The following is a 15285-nucleotide window of genomic DNA, read 5'->3' as shown; positions in this document are numbered from 1 at the left end:
CTCACCTAAACCAAATGCAGTATTTATTGTGAGAATGCCCCTTATATAGGTATTCTCTGAATAAGGGCTCAATGTGTAAAAATGCAATGTTGGATAATGTCTGGACATTTTCCTGAGTTCATATGTGAAAACTGGTTGTGTGACTGTCCCTTTAGATAAACACAGTGTTGAGCCAAAACACTCAGAAGGTAATAGGCCTTTAGTTGAGCTGTTGAGTTGTTTTAGTAAAATATCTATAGTTACAATTCCCTCTGTATGATAACCATAACTGGTCATGTTTACTAATCATTGTTTTGTGAAGCAGTTTACCCCGTTAAAGTTACTGCACTAAACTCAACACTTCTTTTACCATTTCAAACTACACATACTAAATAAAAAAACTATCGGTTATCGGGGATGCAATATTTCCATGCGTATCATATGTAACAATAGCCAGGTAGGATCCTCCCAATTGACTATAATATTAATGTTATGTTTTCATTGGTCCTTAATCACTTGCAACTGAGAATCATTGTTTTTGTGGAGCTTAGAATGAGCCCTTCATACACCGTAGCACCACCGTGTTTCTACGACAGCTTAGAACCGACAAAGCAAACCTTGGCTTTAGAAATGGTGCGTTGTTATGTCACCTGACTCCTCCACTCTTATGAAAGGAAGGGTGAGGCGAGGGGTTTCCAAGCTGTTACAATCTGCCCCTCCACCACCAGGTGCCAATAAATCCTCCACAGTGGTCCTTTAAGAAATGTCCCAGAATTTAAACGAATGCTGTCCTAAATCAGCATTTATTTATAGTCCATTATTATTGTTCATTTAACTCCTCTGTCCCCACACATCCATGCTCCACCTGCTGCTTGTTTACAAAACTGCCACAGAAGTTATGTCTGATGTTAAACATTGAAACTACTCAAGTCCCTGTGTGCCAGTAACTTTCTGTTTTTAGCATCCTTCCATTACGTTTACTGAGGTTTTTACTGCCCATCGGCCTTACTGCACCCTGAGGTCCTCTGACAGTGCCGTCGTACATCTGCAGCCCTGTCTTCCTTTTCCTTTATTCTGGGGTGTGAGACGGAGGAGGAAGGAATATTTCGAGTCATTTCTACATTTTAAATTTGAACATTGAATGACTTGAATTGATTTAAATATTTTCGGGGGTTGTTATCAGTAGTATCTCTGTGTCTTTTAAGGGCTTTGTACATTCATATTGTCTGTGTACTTTTATCATCTGTCAACTGAAAGAATGATTAAAGTGTCCATGAGATGCTTTGTAGTTTCTCTCCATCAATACAGTCGATCAGTCTGTTTACTGACAGTTCTCTCTCTGCTCGTCTCTCTGCTGTCAGTGTCTTTTTTCCCCCCCTACTTCATTTCCATTTAAATTTTCAATTTGGTTCTCTGGACACCATTATCTGAATTATTTTAGAGAAATACGAGCTCTGCAACACCAGAGGCAATCACCCAGCTGTTCTGAGGGGCATTTTTTAATATAAGTAGAGCCATCCGCAAACTGCACAACACAATTAAATTAGGCTGCAAATTCGGTTTTTAAACTGCATTGAACTTGTGGGTCATAAGAGTGTTAACAGAGTAGCCGCTTAGTTTGTTGTGTTTTCATTTTAGGCGACAGCAGCCACACTTACACATGTATTTTAACCACAAATTTAAACATTACGTACCATGTTTTTACAAATGTATATGGGGTTTTTGTTTCTCTTGCAGAAAGCAGTCATCACTAATGTGTCCCCAGACATCCTGTACCTGTTCAGAGTGCAGGCGGTGTGTCAGCATGACCTGCGCAGTGATTTCAGCCAAACACTGCTCTTCAGAGGTACCTGCTCGTCATTTGTATTTTGAGATAATTTCTACAAATCCAAAACAGGAAATAGGTTTTTGAAATGCTTGCTTTCTGATTTTGTTTTCCAGAGAATACAACAAGAATATTTGAAGGGTCTCGTATTGTGAAGACTGGGATGGTGAGTGGCATTTCTTTCATGTTAGTGACATTCATGTGGCACTGTTGGCCAACTACTTATCCTCTTATCCCCTGCCTGTCTCCCCCAGCCCACAATTTCTCCAGCATCCTCTGCAGACATGGCTCCAATAAGTTCTGGTTCATCCACTTGGACGTCGTCTGGCATTCACTTCTCCATTGTCTCCATGGCAACGGGGATGGGCCCCTCCTCCAGTGGCAGCCAGGCCACGGTGGCATCAGTGGTGACGAGCTCTTTGCTGGCAGGCCTTGGCGTTGGCGGAGGGGTCATCTCCTCTCTGCCCAGTTCTGTCTGGCCCACGCACGCGCCACAAGCCACTCAGAACACCAACCGTCCCTCCGCCCTGCCTGCGAAGTCCAGCACTGACCAGGCGGCGTCGCAGGCATCCGAGATGGACACCCCGTCTGAGGAGAAGCAGGCTGCACGGGAGGGCGAGGGGGAGGAGGAGGAGGGCGAGGGGGAGAGAGAGGGAGAGCAGGAGGAGGGAGAGGATGAGAAGAAGAAAAAGAACAAGACTGTACCTGATAATGAGGAAAAGCAAGCGAACAGCACCGTGGCCAAAGAGCCTTTAATCCCCACCCCTGCATCCACAGCCAAAGAGAAAGGAGACGGGACGCCGACAGTCAAAGACAACACGATACCTGCCAATACTGGTGACAAGCAGCTGGTTAACTTGGAGGAGAATCCGACAGATGTAAGCGCGGCCTCCACTCAGGAGCCTCGTAATGACAGTGCTGAGATGCAGATTCCTCAGAGCTCCACACTGTCTCCAAAGATCAGTAGTGAGGGGAAGAGTCACTGGCCGTTCTCGGTCCACACTGGTGAGAAGACGTCTTTCTTTCAGTCCATTCACATCCCTTCCAAACAGAAAGAAAAAAACTGTCCATAATCCATGCTCTCTTGTTGTCAGCTATCATACAACACTAGACTTCTGTAAACAGTACCAACAGATGTGGAGCCCGCTTTAACATAACAAATAACTTGATTTAAGTTGGTATTTTACACTGGTTATAATCTCAGTCAAAGACAAAGCTCCAGGCTTTGGTGTCAGTACAACACTGAGCCCCGAAGGCAGAAGTGAGCTGTCTGCCGGAGGGTTCTGCCCCGAGGAAATCTCTTTAGCATATTTCAGAAAAGTTAGCTTCAGAGAGCGGAGCGTTTTTGCAGATTATTTAAATCTCAAATGATGTAAATCAACAAATAGATCTGCACCAATTCAAGATTCTAGAATTTTATGTGCAAATACAAATGTTGCTGTCAGAATACTTTAAAAACATGCAAGTCTTTAATAAATATCCTACACCAATGTACAGTAAGCTTTGCAAAAAAATTGTTTACACAGTGGAATATGTATCCATGTAATATGTGCATGTATTATGTTCCAGACAGGACCACGTTGTCCAACGTTACCAGAAGCCCTACTCCGGGGATGGGCAGGATGGTGTGGATCGTCCCCTTAGTGGTGGTGTCTGCTCTAACTCTGCTCTGCCTCATAATGCTGCTCATTGTGATGGTCTACTGGAGGTGAGGAGAAAGTTCAATGAAATGAATCTTCATTTCATAGAGGACATTTTACTGGTAGACGGTAAAATGTCATTACCAAGTGGTATTACATACAGAGGGGGCTCATCTTGATAAGGCATCACTGATGATATATAACCAAGCTGCCCCTCACCCACACTAACCTCAACCATACATTTTGTCACCCTCTGTGTCTGGATATTCCCGTCCGTCTGGTTTCCTTCACCAAAGAGGATATTTATTCATCCTGTCTGTTTGTTTGTTGGTTAGTTTGGTTAACTTTACACCAAAGGGTTAGGGGGTTAGGGTTAGGGTTCACCAAAATTTAACAGATTACCATGAACTTCCTGGAAAGATGTGATGTGGGACAGGGAAGAACCTATTCACCTTTGGTGTAGATCCAGGATTTTTTTCCCCACTTCCTTGAACAACATTTAACAACATTTTCACTATTTTCCAAGGAAAACTTTATTGGTCTTGATGGAAAAAAGATTAGGCACATTTAGGGGACAGACATCTATGAGTGTGTGAAATTTGGTGCAGGTTGATTGAATTTAAGGACTGTTTGGCCTTGGGGGAGCTCTACACTCTACTGAGGGCCATTCTGGTTTGAATGTGTCTGTTTTAAGCATGTGTATCCATTTGTGGGAATTGGTCCCAGCCCGTCTGGTAGTTAGACTGCTCTTGTGCCTGCACGTTGACATCAGACCCATCACTTACTCGAGTGGGGGGCTGGTGACCTGAGGGCCGCCCAGAGCCAGCAGGGGTCCCAGCTGGGTCTTTATCTGCCGGGCTGATTTCCAGCTACGCTATTGGAACCCTAGTAATTACACAAACCAAGCCACTGGCACATGTGGGATGGCTAATGAGTTGCAAATAGCACTGCGGACCATTTCCTCAGCTAGCTACAGGCCTATTTACTGCCTATAAAGGCTCTGCTCCTTGTCGCGTAATCTTTTGTTTGTTTATAGTCTGAAATTCTTGTTTATTTTTGGTTAAAGCTTGAAATGTGTTCTTTCTTAATTATGAGATCTCTGCAGGTAATGTTAAATGTGGAATATTTTGGTGTCACATCATAATATAGACAGATCTATAGTTATCAGCTCCATATAGGTGTTAAAAACAGAGACGGCTGCAGTGGATTCAGTGGATGGATGAATGACGGAGAGTTGTGGTATTTCGGGAGCAGAGCAGGGGCAGCTCTCAGATTGGAAATGGCCATCACAGCTGTTGTTGTGACAACTCAGACAGTTCACAGACAACGTCTGCTTCCCCCGGGGAAAGACCGTGATAAAAGATGAAATCAACCCATTCACGCAGTCTTTACTCGTCATGCTCTGTGTAGCATCACTCAGTGACAGCGCTGCTATTTAAGCAAGTGAGCGTCTCTGCTCACAGATGTTTTCTTCATCAGCAACTTAATTAATATAATCCATTTGCTGTATGATTGTTTATTCAACAATATGTAATCAATGGACCATCTACTGAAGTTCAATCTGCTTGTCTTGTGTTTAGTTTGTGCAGTTTTGCTTGCGTGGAGGATCTTAGTTCATGAGTCTTTCGACAGTGGAATTAATTGCATCAGTTGCAGAGCCCATCTGGAAACCTCTGAGGCTCGAGGTGTTCATCGAAAAACTCACATATGCTGAGCTGAGAAAAAAATCCTGTCCTCTATTATTGACTGGATGATGTTGGTGTTAAATGGGATGCTGTAATCTACTTTGCTCTTTACACTAGACATTCGTTTAGAGATGAGCTCATTTCTCCCCAGTTTACATTCCCTCAACGCAAACTATTCTTCTGAGGCCCAGGGACAGAGTCAGGGAGATGCTGGTTTGTTACCTACACCACATCCACGCCCACAGGGAGCCATTAGATGGGGAGTCACTGATGCGCGCCAGGGGGAGATCTCCTCCCCCATTTTTTTTTTCACTCTTCCCTTATCCTCTTTCTCTTTCTCTCTCTCTCTCTCTCTCTCCATCTCTTTCTTTTAAATGCAGTGCATCCTTTTTTATTGCTTGTGTTCCATCTGTCTTAAAGAATGACTAGCCTATGCTCCCTCCTCTGCTTCAAGTACAGGTAGGATTATACCTTGTTGTGGGATGAAAAATGGGTATTTATATTTGTATTCACTAGTGTGTGTGTGTGTGTGTGTGTGTGTGTGTGTGCGTGTGTGTGAGGGGATGGTGGAGGCTGGAGAGGATGCGCAATATCCCCGGGACCTTAAAGATTTACAGACAACTTCTGTTTTCATTGTCATGGTCTTGCTAAAATTAAGGACTGGAACTTTTTTGTTATTCAATTAATTACTTGCCATATTAAAATAGTTTTTTGTTGTTGTCCTTTAAGCAGGAAATTATGGAAATTGAGCCATAAAAAACTTCATATGATTTGACCAGATTTTTCCCTCCGTTAGTTTTGAATCTCAGACTGTTTAATATTTAAGAGGAATTATCGAACAGGATGTGTGTTAACTTTTAAAACAACTGGATTTGTTTATCTACGAATAAATGGTTGTTTTTCAAAACTTTCATCAAATATAAAAAGATCATGTTTTCATTTGAACTTTTACTTTTTGAGCAGCAGCTCCAGGTGACAGTCTTTTTCTCCAGAAAACAACTTAAGTTGATTTCATTGTGCTCAAAATGTGAATCCATGAAAGTGGTGTGTGTGTGTGTGTGTGTGTTTCCCCCTAGAGAGGGAATCTTAAGGGGATGGTATGAGTTTGGATTAGTTGTCTTCAGTTTGAGTAAAGAGCTAAATCCAGTGCTGTGCCGTGTGTAGCTAAAAGTTGTTTACCTGATCCCTGTAGTCGTCTCCGACTGTGTTTCCAGGAGCCGCTCGCTCTATCTGTGTGCGATCAGCTGTGTCCTGACCACTCTGGGGTTTTCATTAGCAGTTTTCTGCCGTTCTCGTGTCATTCTATTCAACATTTAGATGCTGATGTTGACAGACCGGATCTGAGGACAATGGAATAACGACTCCCTAATGTACTTTACTGTGGCTTTATCTGTGCTGATAGTGTGTGGTTTCACTGTGCTGCTCTCTCTCTGTCCCTGCAGGAGATTCTTCCAGACAGCTCACTTCTATGTGGAGGAGAGCAGCTCGCCACGGGTGGTGGCCAATGAAAGTATCCCAGTCATCCCTATACCAGGTGAGCCTTGATTGAATCGTTGTATTAGAATATTTATACATGTTGCATGTAGATATCTATACTGTTGTATCGAAAGAAAAAAGTTAAGTTCACTGTTTGTCACAGTTAATAGATCAGTGATTCCCAACCAGGGAGGGATCCTAATATATGTGTGTGTGTGTGTGTTCGGCTCCCATTAAATATTGCATTATAGTTAAAAACTGACAGCGGAAATATGGATAAATGGTTGCAGTAAATTCTTGTCTTGAAAGTTTGTCTGGGTTCTCCTGACAGTGCTGTGGCAAAAATCTACAAGAACCACTGCTATAGATGATATTAAATCAGAAATAAAAATGTATTTATCCTCATTAACTCGGTCTTTAAGACTGAAACTGAGAAATCCCCAAAATGACAGAGGAATCTTGACTTGTCATAGGAAGTGATTTTTAATGCAGCACACCCCCATAAGTCACCCCTTAACTCAGATGGTTTTCTCTGTCTTGAGCTTGATGGCTTCATTTGCACAGTTTCTGTTCATTAACATACGGAACGACTGTGGGAGCAGCTCTGAGAGGGTTGTGTGACTGGCTTTTCTCAGTCTCCGATGTTCTCGGCTGTCGTTGATATCTGACTCTCCTTTCACAGTTGCTTAAAGCTCAGGGACGTTTCAATCCTGTGATATAATAGGTGATGAGCACAGCTGACGCCAGTATTTACTCTGCTTTTCTCTGTTTATTTATATCTTTGCCTTGTCTTTCTCCTCAGTGTGAGAGTTATTATTTTTCTCAGCACACACACTATATCCTGAATGACTGACTGTTATTAATTGAAATTGAAATGTGCAGTAAATTCAATCCATTAAGCTGTGACTTTAAAGGCTAAGAATTTCCATTACTTGTCTTCAGTGATATTGCCACCATTTACTTTTTAAATGGAAATGGAGAAAACAATATCACTGTTAAAAGAATTGATATTACATTAAGCGCTGTGGGACATTTAGTCAAGCTCGTGTGTGGACATACATCCCTGCAGTTTTATTTCCTGCCAAGACACAAATGTCCCTAATGTTAATTTCAATCTCTCGCTCCTAAAGGCCCATTTCACCCAGAACACTTCTGAGGTAATTAGACTGATACGTCTCTGGACTCAAACGCAGGAGGGAGGAGAGAAATGTTGATAAATGAGTAGATTAACAAACCACAATTCACCTTCAATGCTGTAACTGCTGAGGCAAGTAAGTGAGTCGAAGGCCCCAGCTGCAGCTGTGTATTAGTTGAAGCATTGGCCAGCGTCATCACTGATGACAGCTGGGTCCCCTGCTCTATTGTCCCTGTGTGACGGTGACCAGTCTCATCACACATCCCTCGTGTGTGATTTAAGGCTGATTTGGCTCAGATGAGACAGATGCTCCCTCCTGTAAATGTTCAAAACACATACGTTAGAGGATTGTGTGCAATATAAAGCTTTCTTTTTTTTCCTCCTCTCCTCTTATTTGTCACTACAAAAGAGACTCTCGGTTACACACTGTCCCTGGTTTCATCAATTACAATTATTAAAATGTAATATGTATAAATGACAATGCTTTTCTTGTGTTTATTGCCAACCTACTCTATGCATATGCACTCTGCAGTATAGGCTCTCAACCACTCATTCTATGGAGAATCTAAAAACTGATGAGGCAGGATATCAGCTGCACATTAACCATGACTTCTCTCACTGTTCTTTGCAGATGACATGGATGCCATCCCTGTGAAGCACTTTGTGAAACACATCATGGAGCTCTATAAAAACAACCTGCAAGGTTTCGCTGAGGAGTTTGAGGTGAGATTCAAACACCACTTCAGGGGTGATCATCTCCGGAGCATTTTCAACCTTCGCTGCAATATTAAACGGCAAAAGAAATAAAAACGTGTGTGTCTTCTTTAGTCCTGCTGACGTTTGTGGTTTTTAGTAAAACGTTTGAAGACACTGCTGTAAAAGGTGGTTCACACCTGCATGTCGGCCTCAGGATGAATTGTAAAAACTCTGGTGATGTCCTGACTTTTCAGGACTAAATTACTTAACTGCTGATGTTCCCTTCAGCCTCAGCACTCTAACACTCCACACTGAGATGGTGAACATTTTATCTGCATAGCATCCATATGTTCACATGGTATTTGGCTCGAGAGATAAAATTAGAGTTTCTTTTCTCGATGTTGGTTATGACAGCACAGTTCATGTCCTTCTCTTCAGTGTAAATGTTGTCTGCGTCTGAACATTGGGTAGAGATTATTTTCTGCATGTGTTTGTGTGCAGGGTAAGTGATTTTGAACAGATGGTTGAGCGAACGATGGAGGTAGACGGTGGTAATTAGAGAAGGTCTGTCTGCTGGTTGACTGGCTGGGAGCACACTCTCTCCGTGTAGCCAGGTTAAGGAACGACGCAAAAGCTTCACCCCTCAGAGGATTTCTTTTAATTGGGGTCATCTGATGTGATGCTTGTGTGCATCATTCTCAAAAGCACAACAGTGAAAATGTGTTAGAAAAGATTGTTGTGCTTTTGAAGTGGGTGGGTGCACTGTGGTGTGGTGAATGAGAAGAGAAGGCAGCCGTCCTCCTGGAGGCTGGAGTTCAAACCCCAGTGGCAGAAAGCATCTGCTCTGCTGAAGTGCCCTTGACCGAGGCTCTGAACCCCTGCCAGAGGTGCAACTTCACAGCTCATCCTGAGCGCTGAGCTCCTTATGCAGGGGACCAGTCCTTGAATTAACAGGGGAAATTCTTTAAACTTCCTTTAAAGACCATATGTATCACAAAAAAAGTGAAAAAGCACTTAAAGAGCGCATACCTCCGCCAAGGCCCAACAGCCCCCTAAATAAACCACACATAAATTCACTAGATCTTATTCCTTTAATCATGATCCATGAATAATTCTCAAATCAACGAAAATGTTGAAAAGTCCTATCTGGCAATGTGAAAGAAAATGGCTGGAACTCCCCCCTGATCCAGCACCAACATTTTATGGGTTCCTCTCTGATGCATAATAAATCCTTTCACCAAGTTTCAGGGTAATTTGTTCAGTAGTTTTTGCATAATCATGCAAACCAACAAACAAACATAACCTCCTAGGTGGCGGTCATAAAATCAGCACTTCAAAATGTGTTAACAACATAAGTAAATATAACGTTGCAGATGGTAATTCAAGTAAATCTCCTGCTCTCATCCAATAAAATGTCTTTATTTCTTTCTGCAGGAGGTTCAGCGCTCGACGGCGGACCTGAAAATCACATCGGAACATTCCAATCATCCTGACAACAAGCACAAAAACAGATACATCAACATTGTGGCCTGTGAGTCAGCTGTAAAATCCGATTATGATGCCGACTGCTGCGCAATCCAATAATGTTTTTAATAACATGTTTTCATCCTTTTAATAATTCACACAAATGTGTTAATGCTCTCCTAGATGACCACAGCAGGGTGAAATTACGAGCTCTGGCGGGGAAAGATGCCAAACATTCAGATTACATCAACGCCAACTATGTGGATGTGAGTTTTACTAAAACACATGATGTATCATTCAAGGTTTAGTTTTTATTTCTGTATATTTAGCTTATCCTATTTGTTTTCTTTTTTGAGTTGGAAGTGGTTTGTGTGTTGTGTTAATAATAACTCATGGTGCTAAATGCCATGCTGACTGCTTTATTTAAAATATCCATCGACATTTCAAAATCATTACAAATAACAGTGCAATAAAATGTTGATTTCTAGTTAAAAAAATTATTGATTCATGTATAAATGTTAACAATTTTGTCAGATGAAGAAGTGGATTTCATGACCTCCTAATGTCTTGTATCAGTAAACCAGTCGTGTAAGCTCTATCAGGGGTTGTGGGTAATCAATGCAAATATTGATTGCATATTATTGATAACACTGAAATACTCCTCTGTCGCAGGGCTACAACCGTCCCAGAGCTTATATAGCTGCTCAGGGTCCTCTCAAGACGACGTTTGAGGATTTCTGGAGGATGATGTGGGAGCAGAACACCGGAGTCATTGTCATGATCACAAACCTGGTGGAGAAAGGAAGAGTAAGTTCACTTCCATTCCTCACAAACTGCAAATAGAAAACACACGTGACTCTTTGAGTTTAAATGTGTGTGTTGTGTCATTTCAGAGGAAATGTGACCAGTACTGGCCGACAGAGAACAGCGAGCAGTATGGGAACATTGTGGTGACGCTGAAAAGCACCAAAGTGCACGCCTGCTACACACTGAGGCGTTTCCACATAAGGAACACGAAAGTTAAAAAGGTAAATAAAAGGCAGAAAAAACCTCAAAGCTCTTTTCATGGATGAGATTTTGCTTGATCGGGTTGCACCAGCTCTTCTTAATTCAAATGCGAACTCTTTCTGTAGTGCAAAGTATTAACTAGCTAGTTTCAGACTGTTTCAGTTTAGTTATTTATTAAATCTTGGTGCTCCAGTAAAACTCAAACCGTAACTTCACACATTAGACGCATCAAAGTCTAGGCAGTACTAATGTTTATGTGAAAAAAAGCTGTATAAAGTCTTTTGTGACTCCAGAAGTAGTAGCAGAAGTGTGAAGCCCATGTCTCGGGTTTTATTCTCACCTGGGCCTCGTCTTCTCTTATGTTTCAGACACAGAAGGGGAACCCGAAGGGGAAGCTGAATGAACGCATCGTGGTCCAGTATCACTACACCCAGTGGCCGGACATGGGCGTACCGGAGTACACCCTCCCTGTGCTCACGTTCATCAACCGCTCGTCTGCGGCTCACACTGCAGACATGGGCCCAGTCCTGGTGCACTGCAGGTACGTTTCATTGTTCCTGAGCTGCCGGGCTCAATAAGTGTTACTTCTGAGTGTCGGACTCACATATTTGCGGACCTGGTTAACAGCTCCATCTATGGGCCCACTTTTATGCTCATACTGCTTTTTGTTCTGTCCTTTTTTTAGTGCAGGGGTTGGGCGCACAGGAACATACATTGTCATTGACAGCATGCTGCAACAGATCAAGGACAAAAGCACAGTCAGTGTCCTGGATTTTCTCAAACACATCCGCACACAACGCAACTACCTAGTGCAGACGGAGGTAAGAAACCCTTAATCATCACTTGTGCTGGGAAACGGGAAAACTTCTCCCACATTAAGAAAGGTCAGGATTAAAGATGAATAGGGAGTCATTGAGGCTGTTCAGCTCAATACGCTTGGCTCGAGTAAAGGTCAACGCTTATACAAATTTACTGCAGCACAGTACAAACTGTTACATACTCACCACAATACAGATGAATGTATAACACCCGAAGTAGTGATATCTGTATATGTAGATACATATCCTCTACCCTCGCTATCAGGCCTGTCCTCAGATCGTTTTCTGTTAGTGAGACTTAATCTTACAACTGTTTCATTCAATTATTTAGTGAATCAATCATGCACAAGTTATGTGAACTATTTTAATTGGGTCTTTGTATCTGATTGTTTAGTTGATCAAATTTAAATGATGGCGCTCTGGTTACTTTTCTGTAAACATAATTGTTTTACTTTTACTTCCTTGCTTTTATCATTTTTTTCCCTTTACTGTCCGGAGACTGTGTTCAAACCTATGTGTGATCAGAGTGTGTTCATACTCAGACTGTTTATACATTGGACAACATGACCGCTCCCCAACAGTTAAGTCAAAACGTCTTGATCACCCCCTGGTGGCTGGCTGCAATATAGGTCATGAATCCACCCTCATCCATGTTAACAGATGGGACATGGACCAAACTAAAAAGTCAAAGTATACGTTGACTATACGTTGTTTGTTCAACTGTACATTTTTCCGTTACATTTTATGGCATAAAAACGGGGTGAAACGTCATGATTGACAGCTGAGACTGCCTCGCGATTGGTTGAGCAAGTGTACTGGTGGGACCTTGCTGCTGCGGATCCACCACCTGATCAATGCTGCGTAGACTCTGGCTTCAAATGCTCAAAGATGCCGGTGTTCATTTCTGGAAAATGAGAGGAGGTGTAGACACGTGGTCCATCTTAATTTACAGTCTATGTTTATATTACTTTATACTTTTACTTTTCGACCATATTTTGGAAGCAATTATTGTACATTTTACTTCACTACATTTATCTTAAAGCTTTAATTTCTAGTCACATCCCAGATTTGAATTAAATATGCAAAATGTAATGAATAATAAATTAGATTAAATAATAGATTAAGTCACACTTAAGTATTTGAAATAGTTACAAATCGCCCCATCATAACCAGTCACAACAACAGGGTGAAGCATAAACTATACAGGGACAGATTTAAGTTATGTTTACATTTGTAAATGAAATATTGAGTGCAGTATTAAACTTGCTCCTCAGTAAATATTGATATATGTGATGAATTTAGACCAACTCTACTTATGATGTATAATTTCTAACCCTCTGTCTCTCCACAGGAGCAGTATGTTTTCATCCACGATGCTCTGATGGAGGCCATCATGTGCAAAGAGACCGAGGTGCCTGCCTGGCAGCTCCACGGTTATGTCAACAGCATCCTCACGCCCAACTCAACAGGCTACACACGGCTGGAGAAGCAGTTCAGGGTGAGTGGTAAAAACCCTCTGGGGCTCTGACGGGTCTGGTTTGACGACCTGTCACCATCTGCATTGACGGCGTCGGCTGAAATTCAGGCGAATGCTGGATCTGTAGCCTGTTAACAGCGAGCGCTGTGGTTTCCCAGTTCCGGACAGGAACAGACTGAGAGCTATTGGGATGTTTACATAATAAAATTGTGTCTGTCAGAGCTGCTGCCTCATGCAGGAGCTTGATGAACGTCTCATCAAGCTCCTGCTCTTTCAACACCAGGAGAGACAAACTCATTTGTTACGCATAATGTAATTTCCTCCCGAGCTTCACATGCTCTTTATTAACAGAGGAAGTCTTGCTATCATTCTCTGCTGTTAAACAATATTATATCTGCATCCTCATGTGTGACTTTAATTTCCAGTCGACTCTCAGACCCAAAACCAGACTTTCTGATCCTCTGCTCTTTGCCTTCTCTCTCACCAGCTACTGACTCAGTGCAACACACGCTTTGTGGAGTGCTTTAGTGCCTACAAAGACTGCAACAAGGAGAAGAACCGCAATTCCTCAGTGGTTCCCTGTGAGTATCTTATCTGTTTCACCACAGCACGCTCGCAACTGAGCTGTGGTTTTGGAGAAGCAAGGTCACACCGAACACGTCAAGCTGCCACCCGGGTTGGTTAGAGTAGGTTTGCAAAACAATTAATGAGGGTGGCTGTCTTGGAAAGATATTTTTTATTAATATCAAAGAATAAGTCCATCAAAAGCATTTCTAACAAATAAAATCAGTCCTGTGTCGATTATCTTTCCCTATTTTTAGATTAAATTCAATCAGAATTAGAATCAGGACATTTTCAAATGTATTTTTTCTGCGTGTCCCTATTTTTCAGTCAGTAAATTATTAACGACAGTTCATATTCTAAAATTAGAATCTATTTCCATAATCCTATAAGTTAATCTTACTATGCCTTCCCAGCTCCCTGACAGAGGAAACAGAGGTGCTTGTTGCTATAGCAACAGTGAGCACTGGTGATGAATGTGTGCATTATCAGCCAGTGCCATATTATACAGCCCCGGTTTGAAATTTAAATGGTGTTTTTTTCCATCTCTCTGCCTCTTTACAGCGGAGCGAGCAAGGGTCGGACTCACCACTCTGCCTGGAATGAAAGGAACAGATTACATTAATGCGTCCTACATAATGGTACGGTCTCGTTGTTTGAGTCTTTGTCCTTCCTCGCTTTGTTTTTTCTGACATTTCTCTATGATAATTTCTTGAGTGAACTCAAAATGGCAGTTGTCTGCCAGCTCAGTTTGTGTCATGGTCTGAGCTTCACAAAGACTTACAGCTCACCTCTGTCACCTCAGGGTTACTACAGGAGTAATGAGTTCATCGTTACCCAGCATCCTTTGCCCCACACCACCACAGACTTCTGGAGGATGATTTGGGACCATAACGCTCAGATTATTGTCATGTTGCCTGACAACCAAGGCCTGGTATGTAACAAAGAAACATAATAATCTATTCTTTGATTTGTTTTATTTATCCTCTGCTTCTGCAGTGACTGACAAACATTCACGTGGGCAAAATAATTGACAGTAAAAAGAAGCATTAATGAAACAGTTTGACAAATGAGTTTCCCTGTTTCTCTACAGGCTGAGGATGAATTTGTTTACTGGCCGAGTCGAGAAGAGGCCATGAACTGCATCGCCTTCACCGTCACACTCATCAGCAAGGACAGGCTGTGCCTCTCCAACGAGGAGCAGATCATCATTCACGACTTCATCTTAGAGGCCACACAGGTAACCTGCTCCTCTACCGCGTCACATGTTCCATACATCGTGTTTTATCACTGTAATGTGGGCAGCCGTGACGTTACGAATGACGTGTGTATGCTCCTCTGCTCCGCGTGACAGGACGACTACGTTCTAGAGGTGAGACATTTCCAGTGCCCTAAATGGCCGAACCCTGACGCCCCTCTCAGCAGCACCTTCGAGCTGATTGGTGTCATCAAGGAAGAGGCCATGACTCGAGACGGCCCCACCATCGTGCACGATGAGTACGTTTGGGTTTTACTCCATGT

At 42.4% G+C, this 15285-nt stretch overlaps 1 protein-coding gene across 1 annotated transcript in view; it reads left to right on the top strand.

Annotated features, from left to right (window-relative positions):
- Positions 1-15285, top strand: part of ca16b (carbonic anhydrase XVI b) — a 96172-nt gene that overhangs the window by 75766 nt on the left and 5121 nt on the right. The window contains exons 10-27 of the mRNA XM_035152028.2: positions 1717-1825; positions 1921-1970; positions 2059-2809; positions 3374-3512; positions 6572-6663; positions 8372-8463; positions 9871-9967; positions 10084-10166; positions 10573-10707; positions 10794-10928; positions 11277-11449; positions 11594-11729; positions 13078-13224; positions 13691-13784; positions 14329-14405; positions 14570-14698; positions 14858-15004; positions 15119-15261. Coding sequence (XP_035007919.1) covers positions 1717-1825; positions 1921-1970; positions 2059-2809; positions 3374-3512; positions 6572-6663; positions 8372-8463; positions 9871-9967; positions 10084-10166; positions 10573-10707; positions 10794-10928; positions 11277-11449; positions 11594-11729; positions 13078-13224; positions 13691-13784; positions 14329-14405; positions 14570-14698; positions 14858-15004; positions 15119-15261 — 2729 coding nt within the window. The remainder of the gene's footprint in view (positions 1-1716; positions 1826-1920; positions 1971-2058; positions 2810-3373; positions 3513-6571; positions 6664-8371; positions 8464-9870; positions 9968-10083; positions 10167-10572; positions 10708-10793; positions 10929-11276; positions 11450-11593; positions 11730-13077; positions 13225-13690; positions 13785-14328; positions 14406-14569; positions 14699-14857; positions 15005-15118; positions 15262-15285) is intronic.

Source organism: Hippoglossus stenolepis, chromosome 3, assembly GCF_022539355.2.
Source record: "Hippoglossus stenolepis isolate QCI-W04-F060 chromosome 3, HSTE1.2, whole genome shotgun sequence".
NCBI lineage: Eukaryota > Metazoa > Chordata > Actinopteri > Pleuronectiformes > Pleuronectidae > Hippoglossus > Hippoglossus stenolepis.
Note: the sequence above shows the minus strand (reverse complement) of the source record. Positions and strands in the feature narration are given on the sequence as shown.